The sequence below is a fragment of the Sinohyriopsis cumingii genome, chromosome 7 (assembly GCF_028554795.1).
Source record: "Sinohyriopsis cumingii isolate HCF-2022 chromosome 7, ASM2855479v2, whole genome shotgun sequence".
NCBI classification, from domain to species: domain Eukaryota; kingdom Metazoa; phylum Mollusca; class Bivalvia; order Unionida; family Unionidae; genus Sinohyriopsis; species Sinohyriopsis cumingii.
In genome coordinates, this window is record NC_142967.1 from 104,768,959 (window position 1) to 104,790,575 (window position 21,617).

Here is a 21,617-nt window from a genome sequence, read left to right on the forward strand (position 1 = left end):
ATCTGCATTTCCTTGAGATTTTCTACTCAGTAACTTGACTGTCATGTCACCTTCCTGAAGGGACAAGGACCATCTGGCTAGGCTACCACTCAGATTTTTCATTCCCATAAGCAATTTAATGGACAGTGATCTGTGATATAACTGAATTTGTGACCAAAGAGACATTGTCAAAAGGTTTCTATCCCCCTCTTTCAATTACCTGCTAGCATATGATATTGTTCTTTTGATACTTTTTTTTTCTTCTCTTGGGCCACAACAACTCCCAAGGCAAACCTATAACTGTCAAAATACAGGCTGAATGGCCTGGAGAAGTCCAGATAACAGTAGCAAAGGTCAGTTTATTTTTAAAATATCGTTTGGGACCCCAGTAGAGGTTTATCAGCTTGGAAAGGTAGTCATTAGATGGAAGGATAGATAGATGTATAAATCCATCACCCTTAAGGTGGGTGTATGAACAGAAAACATTAACCATTAGTAAATCATTTATTCTTTAAAGCAAAGAAAAGAAAAGGCAAAAAAAAATCAAACATATTTTATTGGAAAAAATGAAACTTTTTGGATGAAAACTTGCTTGATCTCTGTAATATTATATCGGAATTCACTTCAGAAATTTTGACTTGAACTTTGAAGAGAGTTAAGTACTAACATTTAAGTTCAGCCATACCCTTCTACTGGTTGTGACATTTTATCTCAGATGACATAATTTCTGCAAGCCAAAAGTGTCGTAATGATGCAAAACCTTTTCATTTTTTTGGGGTCCAGTTACACCAATAACAAAAGAGCATTTTGTCAGATATCTCACAAAGAAGTTTTTATGGCAGGTACTGACATCATTAAATATATTGAGAAAGCCTCACTTTGGTCTAATCAATGCAAAATAATAAATAATGAAATACTTCAGGACTGTATGATTAAATTACAGTGTTTGACTAAAAATGCTGCCTTAATAATTATGTGGTAATCTATGAAACTCCCATAAGAAAAATAGTTTGTGCATGGTATTGTAAAGTTTCTTCAAATGTTGTAAATATCTGATCCATGTTTTGGATCACCTTGGGTTTTTCTGCATAATTTGTACATGTTTACTGATTGAAACATTTGGTGAAAATGTTTGAAAAAGTCATAAAAGAAAACCAGTTGAGATTAAACTGCTACTATTTTGTCTTTTGGTGAACTTCATCATATATAGAAAAATTACTGAAAACTTGAGACAGATGCTACCAAAAATTATTCTTGTTTTCAAGATCCTGGCAAAATTATTAATGCTTATCCTTCAAAAAATTATTGACCATTTGCATAACTTATTATCCTATAAACAACATTCATCCTTCCCAAAAACGGGGGTGAGAGTTACACTTGTCATCATTTTTTGGTTTCTAATCCACTTGAAACTGGTATCAACCTGTTCTAAACCAGTGTTTTACATATAATTTCTACACACATTATGTGCCGTTACACTTCATATATTCTGTTTGTGTATTTTTAGATTCAGATTATATCTTGAAACATTGCAACTGACTTTTGTTTGTAAAATAGTACCTGAACTCAGGGATTGTGCAATCTTGCATCAAAATTTATTATTTTCTTTCTAAAATATCACTGGTAAATATTGCAATCAATGAGTTATTTATGGATATGCATTGTGTAACAATGCATTTACCTTAATTTTAATCCTATTTCTACCATTCCTTATGCAATGCAAAAAAATTATCGTCTTTCATAAGCCAAGCCAAATACTTTTTAACATTGATGTTGTCACCATGTTATATGATGTAATTCAATGAAAAGACCTTCAACATCTGTCCTGCTATGGGCATGTACTAAATTTCAGAGGTTTAAATTTTAATATAACCTGCAACAAATTTCCATATAGACAACAGGCACAAGTTGTTGTTGTTGTATGGTTTAACATCATTTTTCAGCACAAGATAGGTTATATATGGTGGCCAGTATAAATGGTTCAGGAAGAACCCGGGAAAACCCAGAAAGAACCACAGACCCATGAGAAGCTAATGGCATGCTTTCTCACATACCCACATTGGCCAGACCCAAGACTCGAACCCATGCAGACAGAGGTGAGATGGGAGGTGAGATCTGAATGATCCATAATGGTAAGCGCTTTAGACCACTTGGCCACTTGGGGCCTCCTAAGACATAAGTTAATTTGTTTTTTATTTCTGTCATAATGCATAAACTTATAATGAAGCATGCTAGGCTATCCAGTACTTGAAAATATCTTTGTAATTTCTCATGTTTTTAATTTTAAATCACATCCATAAGGAATTATGAGAATTAATCTGGAGGATAGAAAACAAAATGTTTGTAATTAAACCATCTCTGTAAACTTGTTTTATCATCCATTCAATTACCTTGAAATTCAAAACATGAGTACAGTAAACAATACATTATATGCCTGCCATGTCAAGTTATTTTTCAAAAAGTATTTTTCTTCTTTCAGTCTTATTTACCTTAACCTTTAGAACTCTCTACCCCCAAAATTGATCAGTACATTATTTGTTTCAAATGCAAGGTATTCAAAAATTTGACCACAGTTTGTATCAAAGGACTTTAGTTATCTATGGAAACTTTCTTTTCCCTTGGAGTTCCTCTGACCATGATCTCTAACCTTTTACTCCAAAATCAATACATCTCTTCCATATCTCACATGCAAGCAATCTATAAAGTTTAGTCCAAGATAACATGGTATATAACTTGAGTAGCTTTTCTTCTTTCAGTCTGTTTTCATCACCTTTGAACTTTTGATCCTAATATCAGTAAATGTCTTCCTGGTCTCAAATGCAAGCCATTTAATCCAAGTAGCTTATCAGGAACTCAAGGTATCATATGAAAGCAATTTTCATTTTTGTGTCACTATGATCATGACCTTCTGATTCCAAAATCAATATGTGATGTTTGTTTAATCTTAAATGCAAATTATTTACAAAATGTGGCCAATGTATCTAATGTCAGGTTATTGTTTGGAAACAATTTAAATTTCTTCAGTCTCTCTAACCTTGACCTTTGCCCTTACAAATGTGTTGGTTCTTCCTTGTCCCAAACGCAAGCTACTTACACAGGTTTGTGACAGTAGATGGTGGATAACTTGAGTTATTTTGTCAAACAAAAAAGGCATGGACAGATGGATATACCAACAACACCTAATATACTCCGTCTTAAGGTGTGCATATTTAGTAATTATAATTACACATAATTGTGTCATTTATATTTTAAAAATAAGTCACAGAAAATTATCACTTTCATATTCCTGCTTGAGTGCAAGATGAAAGAAATGTATAGCTATTAATTATAAGAAAACTGTAATAATTCACAAGGTTGTGTCAAGGGTGTTCAAAACATGGTTCTAAAACATGATTTTACACAAAACATTCAAGATACAGTAAAATGGTTGATTACTGTGAATTAATTTTCATTCATTGGAGTGCAAAATTTTGTGAGGATTTCATGATCACTCTGGGTCATCCAAAGGTCGTCAAACAAAAAAGATAATGATTCATTTCTCAAATGAATCATTAAAGTACTGATAACTATGCCAGTTATTTGAATATGACAACTGACACCCACAAAATAAAATGAATGTGCTGAAAAGATTTTAAAGGTTTGAAATGTGTAAGAGTTAATCCAACACAATTACATTTGTACAAACTATAATTATGATGCTTGAATAGTAAGCATTACTTAGTGCTTATAAGGTAAGGTGCACTACACATTGTATGTTTCCTTATTCAACATAACCAAAAGTCTACAGGTGTTTCCTACTTTAAGGTAACCAAAAGTCTACAGGCATTTCCTTATGCAAGCTAAATAAAAGTCAACAGGTGTTTCCTTATTCAAAATAAGCAAAAGTCTACAGGTGTTTACTTATTCAAGGTAAGCAAAAGTCTATAGGCGTTTACTTATTCAAGGTAACCAAAAGTCTAGAGTTGTTTCCTTTCTCAAGGTAACCTAAAGTCTACAGGACACTAAGCCATATATGTTTCCTGACTGAAAGTAACCAAAAGTTTACAGGTGTTTATTTATTCAAGGTAACCAAAAGTCTACAAGTGTTTCCTTTTACAAGGTAACCTAATGTCTACAGGACACTAAACTATATCTGTTTCCTGACTAAAAGTAACCAAAAGTCTACAAGTGCATATTTATTCAAGGTAACCAAAAGTCTATGGGTGTTTCATTATTCAAGGTAACGAAAAATTGACACTTGTTTCTTTACTCATGTTAACCAAAATGTTTACAGGTATTTCCTATTTAAGGTAACCAAAAGTCTATGGGTGTTTTCTTATTCAAGGTAACCAAAAATTTGACACTTGTTTTCTTATTCAAGGTAACCAAAAAGTTTACAGGTATTTCCTAATCAAGGTAACCAAACGTCTATAGGTGTTTACTTATTCAAGGTAACTAAAAGTGTACACAACATGAAAAAAAAATCAAGATTACAAAAATTTCATAAATGCTGAGGATTTTCCAAATACTTTGACTGAAGCTGATTGGAAATCATGTATAATAAAACAGGTTTAGATTGGGATATTACAAATCAAAGATAAGAAAACAAACCTAACTTATTACATTACAAATTATGGATACAAAAACAGGCCTAGCTTGCAACATTATACATTGTGGATAAGGAAACCTAGACAGAGTTTGTGACATTACAAATCATGAATAAAAACAGGCCTTGTGATATTACAAATCATGAATAAAAAAACAGGCCTTGTGATATTACAAATCATGAATAAAAAAGCAGGCCCTGTGACATTACACATCATGAATAGATAAAAAGGCCTTGTGATATTACAAATCATGAATAGATAAACAGGCCTTGTGATATTACAAATCATGAATATAAAAGCAGGTCTAGCTAGAGACATTGCACAGCATAGATAAGAAAAAAGGCCTTACCTGTGACATTACACATTGTGGATAATAAAAAAATGTGCCTATAATGCAACATTATACATCATGCATAAAGTCAGGACTAGCTTATTTCATTATACATCATGCATAAAATCAGGACTAGCTTATTACATTGTACATCATGCATAAAATCAGGAATAGCTTATTACATTATACATCATGCATAAAATCAGGACTAGCTTATTACATTGTACATCATGCATAAAATCAGGACTAGCTTATTACATTATACATCATGCATTAAATCAGGACTTAAGCTAATTACATTGTACATCATGCATCAGGACTTAAGCTTATTACATTGAACATCATGCATAAAATCAGGACTTAAGCTTATTACATTATACATCATGCATAAAATCAGGACTAGCTTATTACATTATACATCATGCATAAAATGAGGACTAGCTTATTACATTATACATCATGCATTAAATCAGGACTTAAGCTTATTACAATGTACATCATGCATAAAATCAGGACTTAAGCTTATTACATTATACATCATGCATACAGTCAGGACTTAAGCTTAATACATCGTACATCATGCATAAAATCAGGACTTAAGCTTATTACATTATACATCATGCATAAAATCAGGACTTAAGCTTATTACATTGTACATCATGCATAAAATCAGGACTTAAGATTACATTGTACATCATACATAAAATCAGGACTTAAGCTTATTACATTATGCATCATGCATAAAATCAGGACTTAAGCTTATTACATTGTATGTCATGCATAAAATCAGGACTTAAGCTTATTACATTGTATGTCATGCATAATATCAGGACTTAAGCTTATTACATTGTGTACATCACGGATACGATAACATAACTAGCATGTTACATATCATATTTCACCATGAGCTGATAAAAATTACTTTAACTGAAGATACACAATTGTCTAGCTAATCTCTGACTTTTGACTCAAATTTCGACTTTCAATAACTTTAATTTTTGTTTACTTTACTGACTTTGTTTGATAACTGAAAATTCTCTGACTCTTTTCTGGCACACAGAACCCCAGTTCAGCAGTAAATTTGTAACTGTATTAATATGGTGACATAATTTGATAATCTGGGTGCACCGTTTCACCTCCAGGAATTCGTTAAAATATGCTTTGGTTCTATATTTAGCTGTTCTTAAGTAGCAAGCTTCCATGATGCAATGACATGAAACCAAAGGGTAAAAAAATCAGTAAAACATTTCCATGATGTGATGACATCAAAGCAAAAGGGTATATAAATTAGGGATATGTTTCCACTATGTGCTGATATCAAAGCAAAGGTTAAATAAATTGGTGAAATGTTTCCATTATGTGATGATATCAAAGCAAAGAGTGAATAAATTAGTGATGTTTCCATTATGTAATGATATCAAACAAAGGGTGAATAAATTAGTGATGTGTTTCCATTATGTGATGATATCTAAGCTAAGGGTGAATAAATTAGTGATATGTTTCCATTATGTGATGATATCAAAGCAAAGGGTAAATAAATTTGTGACATGTTTCCATTATGTAATGATATCAAAGCAAAGGGTGAATAAATTAGTGATATGTTTCCATTATGTGATGATATCAAAGCAAAGGGTGAATAAATTAGTGATGTTTCCATTATGTGATGGTATCAAAGCAAAGGGTGAATAAATTAGTGATATGTTTCCATTATGTAATATCAAGGCAAATGGTAACTAAATTAGTGATATGTTTCCATTATGTGATGATATCAAATCAAAGGCTGAATAAATTAGTGATATGTTTCCATTATGTGATGATATCAAACCAAAGGGTAAAAAAATCAGTAAAACATTTCCATGATGTGATGACATCAGAGCAAAAGGGTAAATAAATTATTGATATGTTTCCACTATGCTATGACGTCAAAGCAAAGGGTAAATAAATTACTGATGTAGCTCAACCTAATATTAAATGACCTTCGTATGTAAAATTGGTAATTTCTATTTTAATTTAATTTCTAACTCAGTGAACTTGTCACATTGTTAACTTTATCATCTATACTCTCAAAACAGCTTGTTCATTCACAAACAAAGCTAATCAACCAAAACCTAAAGGGTCTACTACATAAGTGTACATTGTTTGTTTACAAAGCAGTTTCTAATACACTATTCTCTTTTTAGGCATGTTTTGTTTATATGCATGCAATAACAAAGTGTTCATTATCATAAAATACAGAATGATTCTGACAATGCAAATTTAACAGACCAAAATGAGCCTATAATATATAGATATAGATATAGAGAATATAGGCTATACAAATGACAAGTTCCATCCACACATACACGCAATCTTAACAAAGTCCTTAGGAAAGTAAACAATTCAAGTTCACAGTCCAAGCATTTCTTTAAAATATTTGACCTTAACACCAAGGTCAAAGTGGTGAACAAGTGCATCACAGAATCAATTTGCCATTGCTGTCGATCAGAAAGCTTTTCTATTGTGGACTTGACAAAAATCAAGCTTTCAATTCATCAAATCTATTATTTTTGTCCAAGTATATAACAAATCATTCATCTATACAACATACATCTGACTGAAAACATCTCTTCCCAAAATGTGTTTCTGCATGAATTACCAAACTTTGTGATACCTTAATCCAATTACTACTAGTTTTAAATGTATGAAGAAATATTAACAAAGTATGCATATGTATTCACCTTTCTAAGCTCTAGTGAAAGTTTAACTGTTCATTTTACAAGTGCTAATAACTTCTTTGCATGGAGAAACAATATTTTTACCCTGACAGACAACTAAGAGAAAATGACAAATAACTGATAAAAATTGCAGCTATTCACACAAACATTGTGCAAAAATTATCAATCAGAAAATAATAGATTTATCAACAAAATTTTCCTACATAAGCTAATCAAGGGAGACTATTGGATAATGCCTATCAAAATACATTAACAATATTGTTGTTGTTATTGGGTTTAATGTCATTTTTCAGCACAAGATAGGCTATACATGGTGGCCAGTATAAATGGTGGAGGAAGAACTGGGAAAACCCTGGAAAGAAACACTGACGTACGAGAAGCTACTGGCAAGCTTTCTCACATACCCACATTGGCCGAACCTAAGACTTGAACCCACGCAGACAGAGGTGAGATGGCAATGATCAATAACTGCGAGCACTTTAGACCACTCAGCCACTTAGCACCCCTATTAACAATATTATCATTAAAGTAAAGCCGTGTCTTATTACTCTAGCTACTAATAATTTGGCTACTACAAGTCAAAGGATGAATAAATTTTCATAGAAGTATTGGTGTAATGTGGGGAAAAAGGACTCCCTTGCATTTGAAGTTTGTTAAGTAGATGTGTCTACAGATAAATAATGTATATATTTTCAAATAAATATTGATCCACTGAACAGAAGTTTGAAATAAAAATACCAACACAACCTTTGACATATCAAAAAAATATATGTAACAATTTTCATAAGCATGAAAATATAGTAAACTTAGCAAGGAAACTGCTTTTGTAAAAATATTGACAATAAGTTTCTCCCAGGTACATAATAAAACACTCTGTCCAATAACCACCCAATTTATACAAATCTGATGTGCAAGTTTTATGTAGACAATTTTCATGATAAAACATCATTAATCACATCAGAGCCCCAGATAAGCTTTGTATTTGCATAAATATGCAATTAAAATAATGGAAATGCCAGTTAAAATAAAAATCAGGCAAACCAAAATGCAAATAGAATCCCATTTTAGCAATTATTGAAATAACATGTGCATACTGACCATTTTCCATTCTCACATCTTTGTCTTCCTCCTTTAAATGTCAAAAATGTATCAGTTCTAGTTTCTGCTCTTTATTGCTATATAGAACTGTTATTATTTGGAAACCAGTCGAATTTTATATGTCACTACCCAACAAAACTTTGTATAGTCAAGTGTTTAAGAGCCATGACAATTTGACGTCCAAAATGATGTCAAAAGGATGCAAAAAATGCAATACTTATATTGCAAAAAAATTTTTAAAAATTAAGGGATATTTTGGAAATTTTAAACCATCAGATTCATCAATTATTGGATCAGGTATATTAGATAATTTAAATAAAGAATGCATGAACACCCAGCACACACAATTGTTGCCAATGTTTTCGACAGTATTTTGTTGTCAGTTTCAAACACAAACAAAAGAGAAAAACAACAGCAGCTTACATCCTAAAGATTCCATTGTGTTATGTAACTGTACATATAAGTACTGATTTTGTGTTTTTACCCAATTAAACAATTTTGGTGTATAAATGTATTTCTTTACTTAATTTAATTTTAAAATACCCAACTGATAAAAATATAGGTGAGTAACAGAGCAAATCAACATAATGCTTATCGAGAACTCTGCCACATATGTCACTGCTCCGGTGGCCTAGTGGTCAGAGCATCTGACTCAGATGCAGGAGGTCGTGGGTTTGATCCCCAGCCAAGTCATACCAAAGACTTGCAAAAATGGTACTAACAGCTGCCTCGCTTGGTGCTCAGCATTAGGAGGTTTGTGTTAGGACTGGTCGGCCTGGTGTCAGGATAGTGTGACTGGGTGGGACATCATGCTACATGTCTGCGGCATGATGCCCCAGTGCTAGACATCACTATAAACTGCCACACTGCAGACATCATAGCGATATGACTGAAAAATTGTTAAAACTACATTAAAAATTCAAATCACAAACACACACGCCACATTTGTCTGTTGGTACATCAGTCAGGATGACCTTAATTATGTGTCCTCAGTGACCCCTTTTGCTGCCAAATCTTCCCGGACTCTCCTCAAGTAATCAGGATCTGGGTATCCATAACTGGAAAAAAAATTTAATAAAACATATCAAGCACCTCTATCATAAAACTTAACTCAGTATTTTACATGAAAATATTCTGACCAATTCAAAGCTGCATTGTGATATTTCCACAACTAGAGTGACCAATTCAAAGCTGCATTGTGATATTTCCACAACTCGAGTGACAGTTTGTTACTAAAACTTTGAGTAAAGTTTGATGATGGTGAACATAGGATCTAGATAGGCAGCATATTTCATCCATTTATTCAAACAAAATACATGCAATGCAAAATTGTTTCATGTGTTCAGATTGCTCTTAATAATGTAATTGTAATGGTCAAATTCAGTCAAATTTTAGGAAGTAAAGTTTGCTACAAAATCCCACTTTTATCTTCTTTAATGCAAGCAATATTGATAATTGTATTTAGGAAACATGAAATAGTAGTTAAATTATAGTTTTCATATAAAGCCTATCCTGCAAGGAAACCAAACAGCTGAATTTCTCTGTATTATTTTGATTTTTTTTTTAAAAAACTGTTTCAAAAGTGCAGATCTATAACTAGTTCATTAACAAGTTTGTTTAAAAGATAATATAAGAATATAATGAATGTGAATCACATAGCAAATAACAGCATGTCAGGGATTGATGCAAATAAATTCAAACTAGAGTCTCTCAAAAGAAATTGACACTCTTCTGTCTAAAACAAATTTCCAGGAATTCAATATTAGGCCAGTTCCTCTTTATAATTGCTGACTGTTGAAACCATCTCTGATATTCTTGAGTGACAAGATTTTCAATTTAACCACTGGCAGCCATATTGGATGTAAGACTGGCACCATTTCCATCAGAAGAAGCCTTCTGGTGAAAACCCAATATTGATATGACTTTCCATTTATAACGAGAATGATAACAAGATTTTCAAGATGGCTTCCATAGCAGTCATACTAGACATAAGGTTGGCACCATTTCTATTTAGGACCAACTAGATATCATAAGAAGTCTTTTAGTGAAACATACTTGTTAATATGAACATACATCAGGAACAGCAATAATATAATTTTCAAAATGGCCACTGTGGCAATGATACTAAATGTCTAAGAAAAACGTTTTCACTTAGGACCAACTAGATATCATAAATAGCTTCTGGTGAAAACTCCATGTTGATATGACTTCTTTCAGGAGTAGTAGTGTTAAGATTTTCAAGAGGGCTGCTATGGTGGCCATACTGAATGTCAGATCAACACCATTTTTACTTTTGACCATCCAGACATCCTAGGAAGTCTTTTAGTGAAACCCCTACGTTGATAAAACAATCCATTGAGAAGAGGCAGTGATATGATTTTTCAAGATGGGCACTTTAGTGGTTGTACTGGATTTCAAAGCAACAACCATTTTCATTCCAGACTAACTAAACAGTTGGAATGAGTATGTGTGTAAATTTTCATGGCAATCCTCCAGGTAGTTTAGGGGGAATAGTGATACTAATCTTGTACTAAAGGATGGAAAGATGTTGGACAAGACATCACTGTCACAAATCTGCCCATAAATTCTTACGTGTCATGAAGAGTATAGCTAAAATGTGACAATGTACAGTGAAGAGTATAGCTAAAAAATCTGACAATGTACAGTGAAGAATACAGCTAAAATTTGACGATGTACAGTGAAGAGTATAGCTAAAATCTAACAATGTACAGTGAAGAATACAGCTAAAATCTGATGATGTACAGTGAAGAGTATAGCTAAAATCTGACAATGTACAGTGAAGAGTATAGCTAAAATCTGACAATGTACATTGAAGAGTATAGCTAAAATTGGACAATGTACAGTGAAGAGTATAGCTAAAATCTGACAATGTACAGTGAAGAATACAGCTAAAATCTGATGATGTACAGTGAAGAGTATAGCTAAAATCTGACAATGTACAGTGAAGAGTATAGCTAAAATCTGACAATGTACATTGAAGAGTAAAGCTAAAATCTGACGATGTACAGTGAAGAGTATAGCTAAAATCTGACAATGTACAGTGAAGAGCTAGTATAGCTAAAATCTGACAATGTACAGTGAAGAGTATAGCTGAAATATGACAATGTACAGTGAAGAATACAGCTAAAATCTGACAATGTACAGTGCAAGTCAAGTTTACAGCAAGCATAAGATCTTTATATTGTCATTGGTTTTTGTTGTTGAAGGCAATTACAAAACAGACAAACAACACACAAGAAAAACCTGAATTTAAAAAATGTTACATATCCGTATATGTAATGGATGTTCTGTTTTAACATTTTTGATCACACACTTAACTGGTTTGAACACGGATGATAAAATGACAGTAGTATTAAGCAACAATCTGTGTGAATAATATATTCCTACCAGTTCAATACAATTAATCAACTAATTTTATCTACATCAATATCCACAATCACAATGTCTTTTCACTATTTCAATGTGTACAAAAAAATGCATGGATGTCATGATAAGCGGCTACTCACTTATGACCCAGGACTGTAATTGGTTTGAACTCAGATGAAAAAATACCAGACGTATTGAGTAGCAACTTGCCTGAATTACATCAACAATGTAAACACAAAACCTCATTTAAAAGTAAAATATGTTTTTTACATCTAAGAATTTTATTTCACTTCCTTTTTGATTCTTAATTTTCATATATTTCATAATTCTTCTTTTAGTCTCTTTACTTGTTCATTTATTGGTTCATTGATTCATTCTTATTCTTGCTCCCAGAACATCTGTGTTCAGGGCTCTAAGATTCCTTTTTTCAAATTCATACCAATTTACAAATGACTGGTGAAATCAAAAGTAGGATTAATTAAGTTATTAATAGCATATGATTAAACAATTCAAAGATTGATTGTCATTAAAATCTTAATGCTTATAGTGATAATTAAATTTATACAATCTTCTCTCTCAACAATAAGCAACATAAAATTTGCTTTAATTTTTATCTTGTACTAAAAATGAATCACTTTTCACAACTGAAGATTTTTCAGAAAGAATGTTATTATTTTGAGGAGGCAATCAAGAAATTTTTTCTTTAAATACAATTAAATGCTCTGTATCAAAATTAATATTCTGGTGTGATTTATAGTCACTTTGCTAAACAAACACTTTACCTGAGGTTACTGAAGCTATAGAAGAAAAAGAATAAATGATTATTTTTTAAGAGTATCATTTTGATCAGAAAATTGCAGGTTAAACATATCATTTCTCTTCAGTTGTCTACAGCATTGTACCTGTCTCTTTGTCAAGTGGAACAATGAAGTGTTACACATAGGGAAATGCTACTTCCATTCTCCATAATAGCAAATGTTAGATCTCAGTAAAAAAATTGCCTTTGTGTCCATGAATGGTGTGATAAATTTGACATGCTCAAATTAAACAAAACTCCTTATTCACTTATGTGCAAATTCCTGTGTAAAAATGTTTTATTGGCCGCATTGGTTGATGACTCACATAATATCATGAAAAAATAAAATTTTATGCCAAAAGAGCTCATAAAATAAATATTGTATTAGTGTTTCTCATAGGCAATTTCAGCATGCTATCATGCTATCTTGTTTTATTCCCATACCCGGTTGTAATTTTTTCCATCCATAGCCATTTTATGGCATGCCTAGCTATTCTTTTTTACATCATAGCAGGTCTGTTTTCTCACAACATGCCCTTTCCTTTGTTGCAAAATGACCTTTTCATGTCTTGCTGACTACAATGGCCACTTATGACAGGTACTTTATATAATTTATATGATCATAAAGCAGCAGATCTCTTTGTTTGTTAAGGTGTTTACAAGTGTTTCCATTCACTGAACATCATGCGACATGCAGGTGAGAATTTATGATTAAATAGATCATCTTTCCAACTTGAATTGGAATTTTTGTGTCTGCTAACAAAAACGGTCACTTATGGTCTTGATATAAGTTCTATGATTGTATGCAGCCATACATGATATGTGCCCAAAGTGGATAAAGACCACATCATGATACATAAAGGAGACCTTTGTACACTTCAACTGCTCATAGGAGTCTGTCCATTCACTTAACAGAGTTTTGCATCACATAAAGTAGATATGACTAAAGGGATTATCTTTTCCAACCAGAATCTTCTTTCTAAACAAAAGTTTTGGCCTTGTCAACTTTTTTATTCTAAATGACTTGCCATTGCCCATTTATAGGATAAAGACCACATCATGATGCATAAAGGAGACCTTTGTACACTTCAACTGCTCATAGGAGTCTGTCCATTCACTTAACAGAGTTTTGCATCACATAAAGTAGATATGACTAAAGGGATTATCTTTTCCAACCAGGATCTTCTTTCTAAAAAAGGTTTTGGCCTTGTCATCTTTTTTATTCTAAATGACTTGCCATTGCCCATTTATAGGAGAAGTTACAACTAACTGCAGTGTTTATATTTTCATCATATACAGACTGTCATCTGCCCAAATGCATCAAAACAAGCTTTTTATTTAACATTTTCTATATAATAAGAATATATACATTACAATGAATGAGTTCACTTCTAATAGTTAAAGCTGCATACTATTTATAAATGTATTAAAGGTGATATAAACTAGAATACATTTACTGTGCTTAAATTGTTTTCCTTAAAGTATATATCTGACTTATGAGTATAATAATAATAATAATTATATTAATAATAATAATAATCTTTTATTATTTATATTATTATTATTATTATTATTATTAACTGAACACTATATTTCAATAAAAACAAGGCCACTCTTAAAAATACTATAAGTGCACAGAATATATGTGCCCTATGTGTATATGTGTACTGAATGTGCCCTATGTATACTGAAGGTGCACTAAAGAGAGGATGATTGTGCTGCCTTTTACTGATTCGATGGAAAATACAATGTACACTGTATATTAACTGAATCTGACTTCTAAGCATTACAGGTAAGTTGATTGTTAACATAGCCTATGTTTATAAACGGTGTATTTGATCAATATAAACTATGCTAATGGGGCAAGTTCTGGATGTTCTGAGCACATTTAAAATAACAATTCATGGTCGCTGTGAGAAAACTTGGTCAAATAGAGCTATATTAAGAGCATTCCTTGAATTGATTTTGGGTACCAAACAATCTGACACTTACTTAGGCATGGTTAACATTTGGGTCATTAAAATTCAGTCTGGTAACCTGCATTTTAATACGATTGCAAATACGCATCAATGTCTGAAAAAAAGTTTTATGAATGGTACACCCACTCCATGTTTAGTAATTGTCTATGTAGGCACTGAGAACATGGTAGACCATGAATACTATTGACCAGTGTAGTCTTAAACTAAACTTACTCTGCAGAAACTGTTATATTCCTATTAGATTTACCATGGCCTTGACATCTGACTTTTAGATACCACATTCAATAGATTTATTTCTTACAACATGTGCATGCCATCCACAGATCTTGGAACTCTTAAAGAAAAGTAATATTATGCAAGAAGTATTTGGGGAGGTTGGTAAAGTTACTTCAATTATGTAATAATTACCTGCTAATTGCATTATTATACCTTTTCCAAGTGCTATTACTCAGTCCAAGGAGATTATTCCTCATTTAAGATAGAAATTAGAAGTTTAGAATAAAACACAACATGAACCCAGTCTGATACAAAAGTCCACTTCCAACAGTCAGGAATTCTTAGACCTAAACTGAAGAAAAGATGAGCAGGGATAGAAGAGGGAATTGGGCAATAATAACAGTAAATATTACACAATTAAAATTAGTTTTACCCTTTAAAAACTACATTTTAATGCCAGTAATACATTATCTGCTATTAATGCATTGTTGAAATTGCCAGCCCAGTTGGGGGGAGGTTTGCTGATGGCCTACAATAAACTTCAAGTGAATTTACTGTTGATGTCTGTAGAATGTTTTACTACAGACTGGATAATGGCTTGACAAATTGTTAGGCTTATACAAACGGACATAAGCATAAATATCCTCACTCTGGTGCACCATTCATTAAAGGTAAAATGATGAGAAACTTAAGTGAGATAGCCAGATGCCTGCTTTTATGGCATCCTCCAAAGAGTAATTATTCTCAAAAGACCCAAGATGCAGTAATAGTTCTGACCTAATGGGCTTAGATTTTCCTGAAAGAGAGATGCCTTTCAGTGATAGTCTGATAAGCTCTTTTAATAGTACAAACAATCCGCATCAAGATGGTGGCTGCCAGAATATCAGAAGTTCCTTTGAAATAATATAATACTTTTCTCTTTTTTGATAATAGATACAACTGCGAAGTTTCAACTGGCAATGGAATCTATCCTGCTCATTCCCAATACAGATATGACTCAGTGACAAAGCAAGAATTTCACTCCTCTTCAACAATGAAAGGAGAAGAGGAAGACTGTTTCAAGAACTAGGTTCACTATATAATTTTCACTCATAAGCTCATTAGGAAGGTTAGATGATGACTAAACAGCATGTGAGAGGCTTCATCTCGGCATTGACTAGTAAGAGATTGGTCTCTGGATCAAGAAGTACCTCATTGGTTCTAATTACATGTGGGTCCAAACCAATAGTGGAGGCTGTAGAAAACTTAACAGACTGAATGGAAACAGAAAATGGTTGGGGGATGTATTCAGAACAATTCCTTCTTCCATACTGATTTTAAAACCTGGCAACCAGTCTGAAGACCAGTGTGTTATGTCAGATGTCCATCACTTGCCACTCAGTGTTTAGTGACAAGCACTCAGTGCTTGGTAACCAGCACTCAGTGATAAGTGACCTGAGACCTAAACCAGAAGATGGACACATTGTATCATAACCAGTGATGTGTGCCTAGCATCCAGTAGCACCTGGCACTCAATGACAGACTTGGTGAATGTCACCTGGGCCATTACCTGAAGGCTGGTGCTAGTACCTGGCAACCTGGTGCCTGGCTACAGTCTTTCTATGACTGTTGCTTGATACATTCATTGATTACTGGTACGGTGTAACTGATGGCCCAGTGACAAACCCTGAATGACTGGCACACAACACATTACTCTATGCCAGAAGCCTGGTACCCAGTAACTGGGCAATAACCAGTCAAATGATGCAGACCATATTAAGGACTCTTGGTTTTGAGAACTTGATTTCAACAAAGAAGATTTTAACTTAAATCCAGGTGTAATTGAGCCAGGTGATGAATGCCTCCTGTTATGACTCTATTGTCTTAAACTAACTGACAGAAAGAAACGAAACCAAGAATTTTAGCAAAATCAACACATTTATTTCTCTAAGTTATAAAGTAAAATTGTAAGAAGAACTAACAATATTGTAAATTAAATTCCAAATAATCCTAAAAGTTCTATCACAAGTCCAGAGGTATAGCGTTCCAAATGAATTTAAATATTGAATGTGTTGATGTACCAACAGTCTTGAACAGGCTGATGTGCCAACAATCTTGATACATCACAATGATATAATCCAGAATGTCTTTGAATGAATTGACAATAATCCCAAAAGTGATTTTATCCAAAATGTCAATGAGCACTTTGTACTTCCAATGAATAATTTTTAAATAAACGATTGAATTTATATCTGAAAACATCAGTAAATAATTCCAGAGACTGAACTTAAAGGAGGAATGAATTAATGTTGTTTATCATAACCTTATATTAAAAATCTAAGACAAAAATGTGACCAGAATGTGGGTTAAAAGCTTATTTCCAGAACATTCTAAGTTGTAAATTAGGTTAGACCTTGAACTCATATATCAGAAAACAACTGTTAAAAAAATGTCAGGTAGGCCCTAAACTACTCTACCCTCAATCACTGATAATGGTCAAGCATATAAAATAAATTGAATATACATAACACTTCCTTGCATCAGAAAGGCAGGTCTTGCTGTTGCACACTGATAACTTCAATATGCTGGGAAGTGCAAAGGTTTCCTCCCTCGTAGGAGCTAAAACCTTCCTACCATGTGTAAGAGATCCCATCCAAGTGGAAGTGGGGAAATTTCTTATCATGGACACTTCTCTTACTGATGCTGCTGACTCCTCTAAATCCAGAAGTGCTGTAGACTCCTCCTGGAAATGGAGATGGTACTCTTGAAATGAAGAGGAAGAAGTAGGACCATTTTTCATGGCCTTATAGGTCCAGCAACTATCCATAAGCAACAAATGGTCAGCTGTTCATGCATGCACAGGTTTGGTGTATGTCCCATGTGGCCATTTTATGTCCAAATTTACCTACACCTTGAATAATTATTGAAAGTTGAAAGGAATATAAGAAACAAAACTATATACAGGAACAACAATTGGGTAGAAATTGCTTACCAGAGTACCAGTTACTAAACAAGGGAAGAAGCAAACAGGAATGCATCCCTAGCAATGCACTTAAACTGTCAAAAAATGATGAAAATGCATGCCACCAGCAAAACAAAGCCAGGACTTAGAAGACTTTAACAAATACAACACAAAACAGGATTCAGTTACAGCAGAAGTACCAAAAGTCAGTGTAAAAGAAAGTTATTAAGCACCTAAGAAACACATAAAAGAGCACCAGTAAAAAGGACATTCTGATTGTCAGAAGGAGACATTAAAGGTATCAGACTGAGATCATATTGGGTTTATTTTCTTTTAGATCTCCCTTCAATAACTAATCAGGCCTCCAATTACTAATTGGAGGAAGTAATTACTTCCTAGGACTGGGGACTAGCAACAGGAAAAGATATAGCAACACAATAATAACAGGCAAATTATTACTATTGTAAAAATAATATTCACTGACACCTGCACTTAAGTTATGTGCAAAACAACCATAAAGATAATAATTTCATACTACTTTGAGGACAATTAACTTAACACTATCAATTAGCACTAGGAAAACTGGAATTTAAATAATTAAGACTGACTTTTAAATGCTGAGAATACTACAATCAAAGAGATACCCACTTTTGAGGACCACCATCTTTATTTATTTTGTGATGAATATCATTCCATGTAACTGTATCTTCTGCTCCTGTTGTGACTGAATGACCAACGGTAAACACAAGGTGTCTATCAAATGCTTTTTTCAATAGACTCAGCACTTTACGCCCCTCTACATTGTCTGGAAGGTAGGCATGCTTACTGGTACCTTGGTAGGGTTTCCCTGGATTTGGATGCCCTTCCTGCAACAGGACAAATAACAATTATAACATTATGTAGATGCAAATGAATCTTCCGAGATTGTCCTGTTGAAAATATGAGTGGGGAAAGTTTGCTTCAAAATCAAACAAAAATATAATAATGGAAACCTGCACTTACTCAAATTATTAAATAATATTATATATTATAAATAAAATTATCTTGAGTAGAGAGTGGTCTCCTGTAAAGTGGTCTGTTTTGGAATAATACTGGCACTAAATAATAACAAATGATATAAGTGTAATAGCATTTGGAACAATACTGGCATTAAATAATAACAAATGATATAAGTGTAATATCATTTGGAATAATACTGGCATTAAATAATAACAAATGATATAAGTGTAATGGCATTTGGAATAATACTGGCATTAAATAATAACAAATGATATAAGTGTAACAGCATTTGGAATAATACTGGCATTAAATAATAACAAATGATATAAGTGTAACAGCATTTGGAATAATACTGGCATTAAATAATAACAAATGATATAAGTGTAATAGCATTTGGAATAATACTGGCATTAAATAATAACAAATAATATAAGTATAACAGCATTTGGAATAATACTGGCATTAAATAATAACAAATGATATAAGTGTAATAGCATTTGGAATAATACTGGCATTAAATAATAACAAATGATATAAGTGTAATGGCATTTGGAATAATACTGGCATTAAATAATAGCAAATGATATAAGAGTAATAGCATTTGGAATAATAATGGTATTAAATAATAACAAATGATATTAGTGTAATAGCATTTGGAATAATACTGGCATTAAATAATAGCAAATGATATAAGAGTAATAGCATTTGGAATAATACTGGCATTAAAAAATAATAATAATAATAATAATAATAATAATGACTTTGTATAGCGCCTAATCTTTAAAAGCTCAAAGTGCTTTACAACATTAGACAGCACCTATATAAAAAAAGATAATAATATTATTACAAAAACAAACAACATGAACTTAGAAAAACATTAAAAACTAAAAAACATGTGAGAATATTTCAGGAAGGAAACATTATTAGGTCTTTAAGTTTGTTCTTGCAGTCAAAATAAGTGAGTTTTGAGAGCCCTCTTGAATGTGATCACTGTGTTTTTGTGTCTAAGTTCAGTGGGCAATTCATTCCACGTTGCTGGGCCCTGGTATGCAAAAGAACGCTGTCCATAAGACTTTGTTTTCACAGTGGGAATAATGAGTATATGATTGTCAGAAGAGGAGCATAAGTATCTTGCTGGTGTGTACACATAGGTGAGGTCAGATAGGTATGTTGGACTAGAGTCCGACAGTGAAATGTAGCACAGAGAACAAATTTTGTGTTTGATTCTGGATCAAATGGATAGCTAGTGTAGAGTACAGAGCAGCGGGGAGGTGTGCTCTGATCATGGTACTCTAAATATGATCTGAGCTGTGTTTTGAACTTTTTGAAGTTTCTGGAGTAGATATTGAGATGAACCAGACAGAACTGAGTTACAATAGTCCAGTCTTGAAAGTACTAATGAACACACAAGTGTTTTAGTGGCATCAATTGAAAGATATTTGCGAATTGAGCTGATGCGTCTCAGCTCAAGATATGCAGCCTTGCATATGTTCATGACATGTTGGTGCAATGTGAGAGTACTGTTCAGAGTAACACTTAGGTTTCATACTGATTGTGTGAATTTAATGTTGGCATTGGTGATATTTATTGTTTGAGGTAAAGGATGTGAATGAGAAAGTCTTTGTGTTGTGATCAGAATGGCCTCAGTTTTATCATCATTCATCTGCAGCTTGTTACAAGTCATCTATGATTTCACATCAAAAATGCACCTCTCTACACCTTGGATGGTAAGCATCAACTTCAGTTGGGTGGCTAGATTTGTATATTTGGGTGTCATCAGCATACAATAACAAATGATATAAGTGTAATAGCATTTGGAATAATACTGGCATTAAATAATAACAAACGATATAAGTGTAACAGCATTTGGAATAATACTGGCATTAAATAATAACAAATGATATAAGTGTAACAGCATTTGGAATAATACTGGCATTAAATAGTAACAAATGATATAAGTGTAACAGCATTTGGAATAATACTGGCATTAAATAATAACAAATGATATAAGTGTAACAGCATTTGGAATAATACTGGCATTAAATAATAACAAATTATATAAGTGTAATAGCATTTGGAATAATACTGGCATTAAATAATAACAAATTATATAAGTGTAATAGCATTTGGAATAATACTGGCACTGAATAATAACAAATGATATTAGTGTAATAGCATTTGGAATAATACTGGCACTAAATAATAACAAATGATATAAGTTTTACAGCATTTGGCAAAACGAAAAGAAAAAAGGTACTGGATCTGAAATTTAGGGCTAATATTACTCTGGAAATAATTATAACAATTATACAACATTTATTGATGATTTGCATAAAGTTCATAAAGTGGAACATTACAATTCATTTAAAGTTAAGTAAATCAAAGAGATGTGTGATGAAGAATAAAAGCTATTATGTAACACTGCCTATGATGAGAATGATAAAGCCAGCTTTATTGAAGATTAGTGCTAAGTGTGTGAACAGCAGCAATCTTTCTTTGAAGTCAGTCTTTACTCCATATAGAGTGCATACATCAACAATTCATAGTAGAATAGTGCTCAAATGTCATTCAATTTTGAAGACAAAATGTCA

The 21,617-nt window shown here is 32.7% G+C and overlaps 1 protein-coding gene across 1 annotated transcript in view; it reads right to left on the reverse strand.

Annotated features, from left to right (window-relative positions):
• Positions 1–517: 517 nt before the first annotated feature.
• LOC149795863 (uncharacterized) overlaps positions 518–21,617 on the reverse strand; it is a 69,839-nt gene continuing 48,739 nt past the window's right edge. Inside the window, exons 13-14 of the mRNA XM_089965786.1 lie at positions 18,676–18,893; positions 518–9,766 (exon numbers count right to left, since the gene is read on the reverse strand). Of these exons, the coding sequence (XP_089821912.1) occupies positions 9,688–9,766; positions 18,676–18,893 (297 nt within the window). The 3' untranslated portion in view covers positions 518–9,687. The remainder of the gene's footprint in view (positions 9,767–18,675; positions 18,894–21,617) is intronic.